This window comes from Ammodytes marinus (assembly GCF_949987685.1).
Source record: "Ammodytes marinus genome assembly, chromosome: 3".
Classification (NCBI taxonomy): domain Eukaryota; kingdom Metazoa; phylum Chordata; class Actinopteri; order Uranoscopiformes; family Ammodytidae; genus Ammodytes; species Ammodytes marinus.
This window is the reverse complement of record NC_137232.1, coordinates 11,760,612-11,776,877: the sequence shown is the minus strand read 5'-3', so window position 1 is coordinate 11,776,877 and position 16,266 is coordinate 11,760,612. Positions and strand designations below refer to the sequence as shown.

The 16,266-nt window shown below is 38.8% G+C and overlaps 1 protein-coding gene across 1 annotated transcript in view; it reads left to right on the top strand.

Moving 5' to 3' along the window:
* ryr1b (ryanodine receptor 1b (skeletal)) overlaps positions 1–16,266 on the top strand; it is a 100,675-nt gene that overhangs the window by 40,025 nt on the left and 44,384 nt on the right. The window contains exons 32-53 of the mRNA XM_080053416.1: positions 69–229; positions 1,117–1,279; positions 1,571–1,657; positions 2,126–2,352; positions 3,461–3,905; positions 5,196–5,411; positions 5,878–6,237; positions 7,218–7,418; positions 7,744–7,852; positions 8,423–8,566; positions 8,731–9,004; positions 9,569–9,686; positions 10,099–10,231; positions 10,586–10,680; positions 10,779–10,914; positions 11,334–11,517; positions 12,029–12,140; positions 12,621–12,741; positions 13,606–13,775; positions 14,814–15,034; positions 15,481–15,571; positions 15,693–15,833. Of these exons, the coding sequence (XP_079909542.1) occupies positions 69–229; positions 1,117–1,279; positions 1,571–1,657; positions 2,126–2,352; positions 3,461–3,905; positions 5,196–5,411; positions 5,878–6,237; positions 7,218–7,418; positions 7,744–7,852; positions 8,423–8,566; positions 8,731–9,004; positions 9,569–9,686; positions 10,099–10,231; positions 10,586–10,680; positions 10,779–10,914; positions 11,334–11,517; positions 12,029–12,140; positions 12,621–12,741; positions 13,606–13,775; positions 14,814–15,034; positions 15,481–15,571; positions 15,693–15,833 (3,909 nt within the window). The remainder of the gene's footprint in view (positions 1–68; positions 230–1,116; positions 1,280–1,570; positions 1,658–2,125; positions 2,353–3,460; positions 3,906–5,195; positions 5,412–5,877; positions 6,238–7,217; positions 7,419–7,743; positions 7,853–8,422; positions 8,567–8,730; positions 9,005–9,568; positions 9,687–10,098; positions 10,232–10,585; positions 10,681–10,778; positions 10,915–11,333; positions 11,518–12,028; positions 12,141–12,620; positions 12,742–13,605; positions 13,776–14,813; positions 15,035–15,480; positions 15,572–15,692; positions 15,834–16,266) is intronic.

Here is a 16,266-nt window from a genome sequence, read left to right as displayed (position 1 = left end):
ATTGCTTATACATTTCTTCTCTCATATGTCTTCTAACAATCATATTTTATTCCTTATTTCCTTTTCAGTATTACTATTCTGTGAGGATATTTGCGGGACAGGAGCCGTCTGGCGTGTGGATTGGTTGGGTCACCCCTGACTACCACCAGTATGATCCCAGCTTTGACCTCTCCAAAGTGCGCAGTGTCACTGTTACTGTTGGAGACGACAGAGGCAACATACACGACAGGTTTGTCCTTCACGCATTTTAATGGTATTTTATTAGGAGCAATGCCAGTACTTCTTAATGGTAGGGGGATACAGTATGTATTTTAGTGTTTATTCAATCTTGGTTCAAACTGTTATTGATATGATTAAGGCTAGCTGTTTATTTTACACATTGAAGAAATTGACAAATAGCACTAAGAAATTACAAAAATAAATTTTTCTTTTAGTAAATATTTATTGAAGTGTAACTGAATGTCAAGGAGTTAAGAAGTTTAATGTTTCTAACCCCTGACCCTAACTGCTTGTCATTCATTTTAAACCTTCTTAAATGTTTTTCTCTTAAAGTACCTAATCCTTATACCCAGTGGTGTCCCACAGGGCTCAATACTTGGTCCCCTTATTTTTTCCATTTACAACTTGTATATAATTTTATTTAATTTTTACATAATTTATGTTTTCAAATTACCAAAAGATACCTTCCGCCCTAATACAAACCCATATATTAACATATTAGCAAAAAATGAAGAGTCCACTCCAAATATTCAGTGTCTCGTGTTTTACTATGTATAGGCATATGTTTGAGTAGAATGAACATTTTGGTTTTATATAATAAACTACTGACAACATTTCTACCAAATCCCCCCCCCCCCCCAAAACAAAATTGTCATTAAGAGCATTTCCATTAAGTAATCTAGAGATGGAGATTTAAGAAAAATCCAGACTGGTCTCGTAATTTTTCCGGAGCTGTATATATAAAAAAATATACTTTTTAAATATTTTTTTTTCTCGAAATTATCAAAAGATACCTTTCGGCCTAAAACAAACCCATATTAGCTTATTTTATATTTTTATCCAGATTGTTACTGTATAAATGTACTGAGGAACACTTGGTTTGCTGTCTCTCCGCAGTATGAAGCACAGTAACTGTTACATGGTGTGGGGAGGCGACCTGGTCAGTAACCACCAGACGCGCTTCAGCCAGGAGGACATGGTGGTTGGCTGCTTGGTCGACCTGGCAACGGGCCTCATGACCTTTACAGCCAATGGGAAGGAATTCAACACATTCTACCAGGTAAGATACGGCTACACTTTTAACTTGTCATTTTTATTTTATTTAAATGTTTTATTTATTTTATTTAAATGTTTTATTTGTCATTCACTTTTTTAATGTGTATTCTATTCTTGATGTATTTTTAATCTTGCCCCTTTGAAGCACTTTGAATGGCCTTGTGTCTGAATTGTGCTATAGAAATAAACTTTCCTTGCCTTACACACTATCGGTTGTGTTTGTATTTTGTGACTAGACTGTTGAGTAATCATCAGTATATGCAGTAAAACCAGAGTGTGTGTGTTTTTATTCTAGGTGGAGCCCAACACTAAGCTGTTTCCTGCCGTGTTCGTCCAGCCATCCAATCAGAACATGGTGCAACTGGAGCTGGGAAAACTCAAGGTTAGAAACTACTTTCGCTCAAACACTATGTTCATATTGTGTGTAACTGATTTTGCTGTTCTCACACTCCTGCCCCCCTTTTGACCTTGGTGAAACACGAGGGACCATTTCTATCCATTCTCCATTAAGACAAAATGAATGAGTTGGTATTGATTTTAGATGTCATTTAACCTTCACCCTGAAAAGAGAAAGATAAGTCCATAATGGAAATGTTTGTAATTATAAAAGACTTTCCACAACGTCATTGGAACTACACTGCTGACTAGAGTCTCTGCTTATCTCCTGTGTTTGCTAAAAACAGTCTTGTTTTCTCATTCAAACGCTGCTATCCTTTGCTTTTTCACCCCTTTCTTAAGTGTCATTATGTTTCTTGGACGGGATGTAACTGGTAATTCCGTTGCTCTGTACTTGTGACATGTGCAATGACAATAAAGTCTATTCATTCATTATTCGTCTTTTTTCTCTCAGAACATCATGCCCATCTCGGCAGCCATGTTCCGCAGTGAGCGTAACAACCCGGTGCCCCAGTGCCCTCCCAGGCTGGACGTCCAGATGCTGACCCCAGTCATCTGGAGCCGAATGCCCAATCACTTCCTCAACCCGGAGGTGGGCAAAGTGAGCGAGAGGTTGGGCTGGAAGGTGGAGTGCATCGAACCCCTCATCATGATGGCTCTGCACATCCCAGAGGAGAACAGGTCAGTAGCCTCAGTAGACAGTCTGCAAGTCACTAACTGGTTACCAATTATTGTATTTAAATGTTCTATTTCTATTCATTAACTTTTAAATGTATTTTAATCTTGCCCCTGTAAAGCACTTTGAGTGGCCTTGTGTCTGAATTGTGCTATAGAAATAAACTTGCCTAGCCTTGCCCTGCCTTGCTTACCAATGTTTCCTGCGGTGCACTGCAATGTAAAGTAATGCAATTTTTTTAAATATGAAAGTAGGATGTAGGAAGATAATTTATATTATATGGATTTTTTATTTGTTTTTATTTACTTTATCGTAGGATCATATAAGAGTCTGAGTAATTTTTTACATTTACAACATCCTACAATTAATTTTTTCTTATTATATGGATTTAAAGGGTGTCCCCGACTAAAAAAATAATAACTTGTGTTTTTGTTTTGCATTCTCATTTGTGACATTGGCTTTCACTTCTTCCACACCAAACAAAGGAGCTGAAAAACCCGATTGCAGTTTGTCTTCTTAACTTGACATATGAATTCATTTGATTGCAACAGAAGACCATTCCTGCACACAACGGATATTGATTATAAGCTCATGATTTATTTTTTATTTTTTATTAACATTAAGAAGGCAGATTTTTATATCACAATAGGCGATTTATTTAATTTTATTTGGAGAAACTAAGCAATTTCATATAAAAAACTGATATTCATCAACACTCCCCTATAGCTGAAATAGAATGATCCTTGATTCATAAACAAATTTGACATCTATTCGACTCTGAGAAAGTCAGTCAAATCGGACTCCTTCAATCGAATCTTGTTATAGTCAACTATCCCTGGTAACCCCTAATGGATTCATGTAGATGTGTTACTAAATGTTCCCTTTTCAGGATTAAGATTATTTCATCTCTGCGTCTACTTATTAGTATTTAGAATGTTTCTTATGTAAATATTGTTTATGTTTATTTTATTTAACTCTATATTTTTTTTATTGTATCGTCCCAACTGCACTGTGGGCCAGAGATAAACGCCATTTTGTTTCTGATGTGTGTCTTGCATATATATCAGAACTGACAATGAAAGACTTTGACTTTGACTGTGTTTGTTTTCTCAGGTGTATTGACGTGCTGGAGCTGTCTGAGCGTCAGGATCTGATGAAGTTCCACTACCACACCCTCATGCTGTACTGCGCCGTGTGTGCGCTGGGCAACAACCGTGTAGCTCACGCCCTGTGCAGTCACGTGGATGAATCTCAGCTCTTCTACTCCACCGAGAACACCTACCTGCCTGGTCCCCTCCGCAGCGGCTACTACGACCTGCTCATCAGCATTCACCTGGAGTCGGCCAAACGGGCTCGTCTGGGCACCAACAGGGAGTTTATTGTCCCAATGACCGAAGAGACCCTGACCATTCACCTCTATCCTGATAAGAAGGGGGCCCACTCCCTCCCCGGCGTGGGCCTCACCACCTGCCTACGCCCCAAGCTGCATTTCTCATCCATCAACTTTGTCGGCACGGACCCCGACCTCTACACCCTCAGTCCCGTTTTCCCCTTGCAGGTAAAAGGTCTTTTTATTCCTTTTATGCTGTTCCTCAATGTCTTTTTACCCTAGCACCTATTCATCTCGTTTGGTTTGTTTGGTGTGTATATATGAGTATGTGTATTTATCTTTTTGTATATGTGTTTTTATTTTGATTAGTTCGTATTTATTTTATTGTACTTGCTCATACTGTATGTATTTTGTTAAAGCACTTTGTAAACCATTGTTCTTCAAGGTGCTATATAAATGAAGATATTATTATTATTATTATTATTATTATTATTATTATTATTATTATTATTATTATTATTATTATTATTATTATTATTATTATTATTATTATTATTATTATTATTATAAGATACAGGGTTATGGAGTTATATTAATATATTCAGTTAATTCAAGAGCGTGGTCTTTTTGATTTGAGAGTATGATTTATTGATTTCACGCTCATATTTTTGTGATTACTTTCCTCAAACTCTGCCCTCGCACACAAATTGCTCCTGCTTTCACTCAGACTCACTGCTCAAACAATGTCTGTATTTTTTCTGCTTATATTGATCCAAATTGTCATTTGCGACAGTGGCTTCCATCAAGAACTGAGATGCAATTACAGTTTGTTTTCTTGACTTGGCATAAGAATGTATTTTATTGCAACTTATTTTACCATGGTGATTTGCTCATGTAGGAGATTGACTAAAAGTATACAAGTTATTTAAAAATATTTATCAACAGTATGATAAGCGAGTGGGAAGCAGGAGACATTTGAGAGCCAGGGGCAGAGTTTGAGGAAAATGATTACAAAATCCGAACGTGAAATCAATACATCATGCTCTACAATAAAAAGACCACGCTCTTGAATAACGATAATTATAGTTATAGGAAAATAACTCTATACAGGTTGCACTGATCAAAGCCAAGTCAAAGTCAAAGTTTTTTATTGTCAGTTGTGATATATGCGAGACATACATCAGAATCAAAATGGCGTTTATCACTGGCCCACGGTGCAATAGGAACGATAGAAAAAAAAATATATAGAGAGTAGAACAAGATAAACATAACCTAAACACTATTTACAGTAGATAAATTCTAAAATACTAAGTCGTGCAAAGGATTTTTTTGTACAATATAAAACAGTATGTATATAATAGAATAGAAAGTAAAAAGTAGATAAGTTAAATTGAAATGTGCGATGTGTGGAAAAATATTTACAATATCCACATAACATGTAACATGATAATAACATGTAAAGACATTTTAGTTGGTCCTTTTCTTACTAAAAACTAATCTACCATTACCCTCTTTTAGGCTCTGAAGACCCGGGCTATCAGCATGTTGACAGAGGCGGTGCTGGATGGTAGCCAGGCCATGAGGGATCCAGTGGGAGGCAGCGTGGAGTTCCACTTCGTCCCCATCCTGAAGCTCATCAGCACTCTGCTCATCATGGGAATCTTCAACGACGAAGACACCAAGCACATCCTCAAGATGATCGACCCTAACGTCTTCAGCGGGAAGGAAGAAGAGGTTTGTGTAATGGGTTTTATTTGTAATTTTTTAATGACATTACATATTGTTATACTTTATTGTAGGATCATATATTAATCGGAGAGTTATCTTTTACATTTACAACATCCTACACATTTTTTCTTTTGCAAACAATAAAAAAAAAAAAATATATATATATATATATATTTGATATGAGCATATTAATGATAAATGTGTATTTTGTAAGACATTGATAATGGGTAATTAGCACTTAATATATACAGTATATATAGGAAAGCTTGAGTAAGTTATCATTGTGAGGTTTATATATAAGGAAGCTAGACCATTTATCAACAATGGCTTATGGAGCAGGGGTTAGATTCATAAATACTATACTTCTTTAAGCTCCTTTTCAGATATGTAATCCAAATGAGCACAGAAAGATCAAAATATCATATCCTTTCTGGTTCTTTTTTTACTAAATGAATCAAATCAAAATTCCTAGGAGGAAGTGGAAGCTGTGGAGGAGGGAGCGGCGGAGGGAAAGAGTGAGGAGGAGGAAGAGAAAGAGGAAGATGAAGAAGACGAGGAGCTGTCTGAGGCCGAGGACGAAGGTGTCGGCCACGAAGAGGAAATAGAACTGAAGGATTTGGACAAAGACGAGCTGGACGAGGGAACGACAGAACCAAAGGAGGAAGCAGCGGAGGAAGAGAAAGAGGAAGAGGAGGGAGGGAAGGTGGAGGGAGAGAAGGCGGAGGAGGAGAAGGAAGAGACAGAGGCAGTGGAGCCCGAACCCAAAGAGGAAGAGGAGGGGCTGGATGAAGGGCTGCTGCAGATGAAACTGCCCGAGTCCGTCAAACTGCAGGTCATTTTAAAATTCATTTAATTTTCATTTATTGACGGCTCTTGACCATATTACCATGGTATGGAGCACAAAACATTCAAATAATAACAGAACAAAACAATGGTGTACACTACAGCATGGACACGCTACTTAAACAAGTAGGACATTTTTCAGATAGGAACCTGTTTTAACAATAACTTCTGAAAGGCAAAATCAATTTAACAATTCAAACACTGTCATTTGGTGTTTGTGTGGAGCCTAAACATTATATCCTATGTCCTAAAAAAGGTGGAGTCAGCGATTCTGCTTGTTTTCAAAGTCACTTTTGGTCAAACTCATAATTTTCTTGTCCCAAAATCTTGATTGAAAAAGTGATTTTGTCAACAAGTATTCTCCATAATCGCGACCCCACTTTTAAACATGCACAATCTGCACAATATATTGGAAATGTATAGTTATTGCGAATGTTGATATCGCGGAATACATATCGGAAAGACTGCCTGAACTGTGGTAAATTTTAGCCTAATACATGTGCCATGCATTCACACTCTGCATGTCAATATATTTGGTCAATCAAATGAAGCCTACTGTTCTAGTGCCCTGGCCCTCATGTATTTGCTACTCACTGAAGTGTTACTGTAAAGCACATGGATGTGAAAATATAGTTATTTGATTATGTGTTAGCCAGCAGCTAGGATTAACATTATTACTATTAATCACCACAGAATTCCTTAAATTATAACATGTAATATACTCACATTACAATATTCACGGTTATCTCATATTTTATGGGATATTGTGTAGCCCCTACTTTAAATATCTCTTTTAAGTCTTTTTAAATAACCCGTTGTATCTAAAAAGAATGGTTTCTGTCGCCTTGTCTTGAACCCTGTAGTTATGCAACAAGCTAGAAATATATAAATAAACCTTGAACTATTTCTCTACAATATCTATACCATGTCTGAAACTCCTTTTCCCTATTGCATCTCCCTCTCTCTCAGATGTGCACTCTGCTGCAGTACTTCTGTGACTGTGAGCTGCGTCACAGAGTGGAAGGCATCGTGGCGTACTCGGACCAGTTTGTGGAGAATGTTCAGAGCAACCAGCGGGTCAGATACAACCTGCTGATGAGAGCCTTCAGCATGTCGGCCGCCGAGACCGCACGCAGGACCCGCGAGTTCCGCTCACCGCCACAGGACCAGGTAACGACCATTACTTTTTAATGGGCATTTTTAAGCTTTATTAGACAGTACAGAGTTGAAATGGGGAGACAGAGAGAGAGAGAGGGGGGGATGACCTGCAGTAAAGATCCACGGGTCAAATTTTTGAGTTCCGCTCACCACCACAGGACCAGGTACCGACCATTACTGCCATCGGTGTGTGAGTGTGTGTATGAATGGGTGAATGTGGTAAGAAATGTAAAGCGCTTTGGGGCTGAGAAAATCGGCTAGAAAGCGTTATATAAGTCAAGTCCATTTACTATTACTTTGATGAATGAATGGTTGTGTTACTGTGTTCCCCTTCAAGGTTCTTCTGCTGACCAACTTTAAGCATCTAGAGGAGGACGACTGTCCGGTGCCGGAGGAGGTGCGCGACACTCTAGGAGAGTTTCACAAAGACCTCCTGCTTCACTGTGGTGAGAAGCCCCTTCAAAATAAAATGATCTGTATTTGTTTACTGTTCAAACATGAATTACCCTTATCCTCTGGTGATTATAAATAACCTATAAAAGCAAACGAGAAAATCACAGCAAACAACGCTATTTTTATAAAGTTATTAAACAATGTCCTCGCAAAAACTCAGGTAAATTGATAGTTTGAAGGGCAGGAAAACCCTGTTTTTGCCCAAACAGTACTGTGCTATCTCTCTTCCACAACAAATGCACGCTGTCGGAACATTCATACAGTAGCAAAGATATTTAGGCCAGTGGGAGGTGCTAGTGTTGTAAATCACTACTGCTTATGTCCAAAGGGGGTACTAGACTCAAAAACAAAAGCTGACAGTTCCTCGTAGTAATTTCTGTAGTACCATTGTACACTTAGGTATACAGTACATACCCGCTTCTGTACAACTGCATGTGTGTGTTAGAGATGTAGGAGGGGTAAGCGAAAATATAATTTTGATGACCGTGTGTGACTTACCTTGCATGTGTGTTCATTGACAAAATAAAGACTTAACTTAACTTAAATAACCATTGTACACTCAGGTATAAATATTGAGGAGGAGGAAGAGGAGAAGCAGGTGGATACCACGCTGGGAGGAAGACTCCTCAGTCTGGTGGAGAAGGTCAAGAGCTTACGTCAGAACAAAGAGGAGGAGAAACCGGAGGTCGACGAGGAAGTAAAACCCAGTAAGAAAAAAAAACATCCAAATCACCTAAACACATATGAAGGAATCATTTTAAGGTGGAGTCAGTGATTCTTGAGAATAATTTATAAATCTTAACAAATGATATAACACAAGAGACATACTGAGATACTATACTGATATATCCACTATATCCACTCCACCCAGACACCCTCCAGGAGCTGATCTCCCACACCATGATCCACTGGGCGCAGGAGTCTTTCATCCAGAACCCTGAGCTGGTGCGTCTGATGTTCAGCCTGCTGCACAGACAGTATGACGGCCTGGGAGAGCTGATCCGCGCGCTGCCCAAAGCCTACTCCATCAACGCAGTGTCTGTGCAGGACACCATGGACCTGCTGGAGTGTCTGGGACAGATCCGATCGCTGCTCATCGTCCAGATGGGTCCAGAGGAGGAGCGGCTCATGATCCAGAGCATAGGGTCAGTGGGGGACTAAATATATCTAGAATAGGCCTATGTAGGGGAGAACCGGGTTGGTAGGCACACTTTTTACTCGAGTGTGATTTGCTCATCACCAAAACAAAACTCCGCTCCAAGGAGGACTACGTAGGTGACCTCTGATCCCAACTCTGGATATTTCCATACCAAAATTTCACATACAGCGCCTTCTGTTGTCGAGACATAACGATTGTGACAACCGACCCGTGTGACATATAACCCCGTTCTCCCCTACTTTTTATGTGTCTGTAGTCATGTTAAAAGTGGGAGATGTGAAATTGAGTTCAATCTTTACCTCATATTGTGATATTTTCGGAACAGTTGAGAAAGTGGTGGATGATGCCATCTTTAGTAACTAGCTTCTTGTCCTTGAAGGCCAGCGTAGCTTCTGTAAAATCTCATAAAGGGAGAGGTTAGCAAGGGAGCATTGCCATCTAGAATCTAACCACAAGGTGCCGCTAAATGCTGCTATTACACACTGTACATTTAAACTATGTGAGCAAAGAAATGTAATGTGTAGGTTTGACTTTTGTATTTTTTTTTCAGGAACATCATGAACAACAAGGTGTTCTACCAGCATCCCAATCTGATGAGAGCTCTGGGTATGCACGAGACCGTCATGGAGGTGATGGTCAATGTGTTGGGCGGAGGAGGAGACTCCAAGGTAACTGAGATTCCTTTCAGTTAGTTCCTGTATCTTATTTACCCTGCGTTCCAAATCACATCCCTTTTCTTTTAACTACACTACATACTTAAAGCACAGAAGAAAAAAAATCAGATAAGGAAGATTTTTTTTCATTATGTCGAGAAATGTCAAGAATAAAGATGAATACTCCAAAATGCTATTGGAGTTAGTGGGGGCATTTATGTATTTTCAGCATACTAAAAATTGACGTGATTGTATTAGGACGTCCTAAATCTTTTTCTGGCATACTAAATAGTAGGGAAGTATGGGGATTGGAATGCAGGGTTAGTCTTACCCAAGCTAATCAGTCAACTTTTCTGACACATGACCTCATTGTTGGACCGTGCACCATCCCCATACATATGTATCTTTTCGACCTTTTTTTCTCCAGGAGATTCGATTCCCCCAGATGGTGACAAACTGCTGTCGTTTCCTGTGTTACTTCTGTCGCATCAGCCGACAGAACCAGCGCTCCATGTTCGACCATCTGAGCTACCTGCTGCAGAACAGTGGCATCGGCCTGGGTCAGTGTCTGCCACCTAGCACACTGTATTTGCTCTACTGTAAAATCCATATAAATATATACGGCTCCGGAAAAAATTAAAGAGACCAGTCTGTATTTTTCTTAAATCTTCATCTCCTACATTACATTACTTATTGAAAATGCTCTTAATGACAATTTTTTTTTTGGGGAGGGGGGATTTGGTAGACATGTTGTCAGTAGTTTATATTATAAAACCAAAATGTTCATTCTACTCAAACCTAAGTCTATAAATAGTAAAACGAGACACTGAACATTTGGAGTGGTCTCTTAACTTTTTCCAGAGCTGTAAATGCATACTGTATATTGATGCACTGCATTTATTTCACATTTGCAGGCATGCGTGGGTCCACTCCTCTGGATGTGGCTGCAGCTTCCTGTATTGACAACAATGAGCTGGCCTTGGCCCTACAAGAGCAGGACCTGGAAATGGTTTGAGAATCTAAAATAATAATAGCTAAAAAAAATCACATTCTAATTTGAAAGTTTATAATCTCTCTTGGTGTCTCTGACATGTGTGGTGATATTAGGTGGTGACATACCTGGCGGGCTGCGGACTGCGGATGTGTTCCATGCTCCTGTCAAAGGGCTACCCTGACATCGGCTGGAACCCCTGTGGAGGAGAGAGATACCTGGACTTCCTCCGCTTTGCCGTATTTGTTAATGGTCAGCACCCCAATATAATGATTACATTTGTAGTTTTGTAGTTTGTTTAATGAGCAACTGTGACTTAAACTCCTTTCACACATGAACTCCAAGTCCGGACAATATCCAGAGATTTTCTGTGCGAGACTTGTTCATACGTGCAGACATATTTGGTTATGTTTGTTTAAATGACTCTCCTTCTTCAGCATAGGATATTTGTATTTTGTCACATGCCAGTTTCACGACTTGAACATCGATTTTAACGTCATTGAAATTCCCATCCCCCTTAGGAATTGGGGGCCGCCAGGGTTTAATCTGGTTAGAATAATCTGGACATGTGTGTTCACATTTACAGCTCACCTGGGTAAACTCAAGATAAATTCAGAGTCTCAGTGCATGTGTGAAAGGGACTTAACATTAGTGCTCCCTGCCCTTCACAGGAGAGAGCGTGGAGGAGAATGCCAACGTTGTGGTGCGTCTGTTGATCCGTCGTCCGGAGTGCTTTGGCCCGGCCCTGAGGGGAGAGGGGGGTAACGGTCTGCTGGCTGCCATGGAGGAAGCCATCAAGATCTCAGAAGACCCGGCCAGGGACGGACCCACTGTCAAGAAAGACAGACGCTTCATGTCAGTGACGCAGTAGGTTTGATATTTAAAGGTGCAGTATGCAGTTTGAGGGAAAAAGGGGGATTTGTTTACATTTGCAGAGCCTGCAGTTAGTTTACAATAGATATTTACTCTATATGTAATTTTTTAGGCTTCAATAATTCATAATCATTATGAATCAAAAAATTGTTTGAGCCACGTAAGACTATTATGTGTTTGTAAACAAAATTGTGGGCCCTGCTTTTTGCAAACAAAAAAACAGTGGAACCGCAACTTTTAAGGTATCTTTTAAAACTTCAAACCGTGTTCCAGGGGATCCAATTTCCCTGTGAGTAAAGTTTGTTTTATTAAAATATGAGAATATACCTTAAAAATTTTCACTCCTCCAAAGTTACATAGTGCACCTTTAAGCATACAGCCTTATTAACCTTTAAGTCTGCATTGACAAAAATTGCATGAAGCTGTTCTGTTTAACAACAACATGATAAAAGATCTAGTCAAATGAATGAATAGACTTTGTTGTTGTTGTCAGGTTCGGTGGTGAGGAATCGCACGAGGAGAACCGTGTACATCTTGGAAACGCCATCATGTCTTTCTACTCGGCCCTCATTGATCTGCTCGGTCGCTGTGCACCTGAGATGCATGTGAGTGAGACAGGCTTTTATTTTTTTTCACTTTTATTTTTGTGGTTTTACATATTTAAAAAAAAACTGAATAAGTACACACACACAATACTTACACAACCCCTCCGTCTCCCTCACATAAAAAAAAGGCAAGACAGAAAAAAATAACAATAACAATAATAAATAAACACTACCTGGATGTTCAAATACGTAGCAAACATAGTAACAATCAGACAAGATATACAGACAACCAGAAATAAATAAATAAGACACAATGATTAAGAAAATAAGCTATAAATGAATGAAAAGGGTTAGGGTTAAGCAAATGTATCATGTCCCTTATAATAGTCTCTCCACTTCAGGATTGGAACAGGCTTTTTCACACCCATTGATTTGTCCTTTTTTTCCTCCTCAAGCCTCCACGCACATTGTCTCAGTGTGTGGTTGATTAACATTGGTTTTTGTCTCATACAGTTTGTCTCAAATGTTCATATCTTACAGCTGATTCAAGCGGGCAAAGGCGAGGCTCTGAGGATCCGGGCCATCCTGAGGTCTCTGGTGCCCATAGAAGACCTGGTGGGAGTCATCAGCCTGTCGGTGCAGATTCCTGCCTATGGGAAAGGTTAGATACTTTAAGTTGGAATCGTGTCTAGAAATACAATGTGAAGGTTCTATCTATCTATCTATCTATCTATCTATCTATCTATCTATCTATCTATCTATCTATCTATCTATCTATCTATCTATCTATCTATCTATCTATCTATCTATCTATCTATCTATTAGAATATCAATGAATGAAATATAATTGAAATCAAAAAGTGAAGCTTTAACATATTATCGACTCATTACACATACTGTAAAGTGAAGTGAATCTAGGATAAACATACTTTTCAGATGGTCGACATTTGGGATTGGTTTTTATTAGGGCTGTCAAATTAACGCGTTAATTTCGATTAATTAATCACAGAAAAATTAACGCGATTAAAAAAATTAACGCAGATTAATCGCACTTCTATATTGCCCTTTGACCTGGTGCAAAAGAGGTGAGATGATAGCGGAGCTGCACCTGTATCTTGCGGACACGGCCCGCACGGGATTAAAGAGTAAAGAAAGAAGCAGGGGAAAGGGGCCGAGGGCTCTATGTTATGGGCTTACCATGAGACAGAAGTTACGAGAGACGGAGAGAGAGAGAAAGAGAGAGAGAGAGAGACGAATGGTAGCCTATAGGCCTACAGTTGTTTATAAACAGGCATAAAAGTGTCATATAAGTGTGCAATTAATTTAGATTAATTAATCACAGAGCCTGTAATTAATTAGATTATTTTTTTTAATCGCTTGACAGTCCTAGTTTTTATATAATATTCATACATTTTGAGATAGTTGATCCTTTTCGATAATCTCATTTATTGAGATGCACCTGAATTTGGCCATACTATTTGGCATTACTATTCTCATATGCTTTCCTCCTCTGTCACACCCACAGACGGTCAGCTTATGGAGCCAAAGATGTCGGCCAGCTTTGTGCCCGACCACAAGGCCTCCATGGTGCTGTTCCTGGACAGAGTGTACGGCATCGACAACCAGGACTTCTTACTTCACGTGCTGGAGGTCGGCTTCCTGCCAGACATGAGAGCGGCCGCCTCTCTAGACACCGTGAGTGGGAAAAGACACAGAAGTAAAAAAAAAAAAATAGAAAGTCAAATTATTTCTACAGCACATTTAAAAACATCATCAGTTGACCTAAGTGCTGTACTATATTCAATACAAAACAACATATAAGATACATGAAAAAAGGGAGTAGTGGCAAAGTCTCAACTTTTGTTAAAGGTGCAGTGTGTAATATGACATCATCAAGAAAGTTCTACAAAGTTCTAGAATGCAACACTGCCTGGGTAACCCCAACCCTTTCGAATAATAACAGACGCTACAGTGGCCTTCAAGGACAAGAACGATTCTAAATTTTAAACAATGCTCCTGATGACATTCCAACTATGACACTTTCAAGATGGCGGCACTAGGCCTTGGTCCAAAATATGCAGAAGTATGGACATATATGAGACCCTTTCTGAGGGAAAAAATAATAATTCAAAACGTTTTTTTCAGCTATTATGCACTAAATTATATTTACTTATGGATATTATACTTACTTTCTACAGAATCTGCTAGGAAATAAAACACAAAATTCTACACACTGCAGGTTTAAAGGCCAATGCAAAAAGAGTGAGTCTGAAGTCAACAACAAGTAAAACGAAAAAAAGTTTGTTGCATAAAAAGGACACCGATATTTTGTCAAGATTCTTCTTGCTGCCCTATAAAGGCCATTACTAAGAACTTTTGTTTTATTTTATTTTATTAATTAGTTTACCTTTATTTAACCAGGCAGGTCATTGAAAACAAATTTCAGAAACAGTTTCCCTTGAATTCCCTTACTTTACATATTTTCTGTCTCTCTCTGTCTCTCTATCTCTGTCTCTCTCTTTCTCTCTCTCTCTCCCCCTCTCTCTCTCTCTCTCTTTCATTATTTCTGTAACTACTCTCTTCAAAGAAAGCAATAAAAGAAAGCTTATTTTTTTTTTTGTATAATAACAGAAATTTCCCCATCTGTCAACTCCCGTGAACCCTATGTCCATGTGATTTTATCCACAATAAGGCCCTTCAAAAACTCTCTCTTATCTCCCTCCCTGATTCCAGGTTGCGTTCAGTACCACTGAAATGGCCCTGGCCCTGAACCGCTACCTGTGTTCTGCGGTGCTGCCTCTGCTGACTAAGTGTGCCCCGCTGTTTGCTGGGACGGACCACCGAGCCATCATGATCGACTCCATGCTCCACACCATCTACCGCCTGTCCCGCGGCCGAGCCCTCACCAAGGCCCAGCGCGACGTCATCGAGGAGTGCCTCATGTCGCTCTGCAAGTCAGTACTCATCCTTAAGTCTCTATTTAGAAAAATGTAGATAATAATAATAATAATAATAATAATAATAATAATAATAATAATAATAATAATAATAATAATAATAATAATAATAATAATAATAATAATAATAATAATAATAATAATTTGGCTTCTAAATGATGATGTAATAAAAAAAATCCCTTAAAACTTAATGTTATTTATTATTTACATTTCTTTCAAAGGTGTGTATTACTGTACAATGGAATATATATTGTTCCCCCCTTTTCTTTAATAATTTACAGTATTTATATTTAATCTGAACTTTTCTTCAGAATTATTTAGAATAGAAAATGATTTAACAGGAAAATACAGACACATGTGGACAGCCATGTGAACCACAATGCTTGATAATAAAGAAACAAATGTCCCATGTTAAACTGTCACATTTGTCATGACTCCCACAGGTACCTTCGCCCCTCCATGCTGCAGCATCTGCTCCGACGGCTGGTATTTGATGTGCCCATCCTCAATGAATACGCCAAGATGCCGCTCAAGGTTTGCCTGCTATTTTTTTTTCTTTGTAACCTGTGTTGACACGATCTTCAATTGCTAATACAAAACAATTGCTATGTGGGAGTTCCATATATATTAAAAATGAATAATGTCTTCGTTTTAGCTGCTGACCAACCACTACGAGCGCTGTTGGAAGTACTACTGCCTGCCTAACGGATGGGCCAACTTTGGGGTGTCCTCAGAGGAGGAGCTACATCTGTCCCGTAAACTCATTTGGGGAATCTTTGAGTCTTTGGCACACAAGGTGAAAGATGAGTCCACCTGCAATGTCTATACTGCACTTTATGTGTGTTAATACAGACTCCTGGAACAAGTTACAGCAACAAATTGAAATTAATACCTTCATATCCTTTAATCAATTTAAACATACTATCTTAAATCTACCCAACTCTACCTTTAACTCTTTTAATTAGGCTATATTGTACTTTTACCAATTTAATTTTAATTCCAGTCATTTTACACCTCTGTCTAAATGTTTCAATTGTTTTTTTCTCTTTACCAGTTGTTGTGTATCTGATGTATTTGCATTGTATATTGTGTTTTGTTTTTGTTTTTTGTTTCTCGACATCATTGCAAATGAGGGTCACCCCTCAATCGATACCTCGAGTATAAATAAAGGTTAAATAAATAAAAATAAATACTGTGGAAATACACAGGGTTACAGCTCCCCTATCATC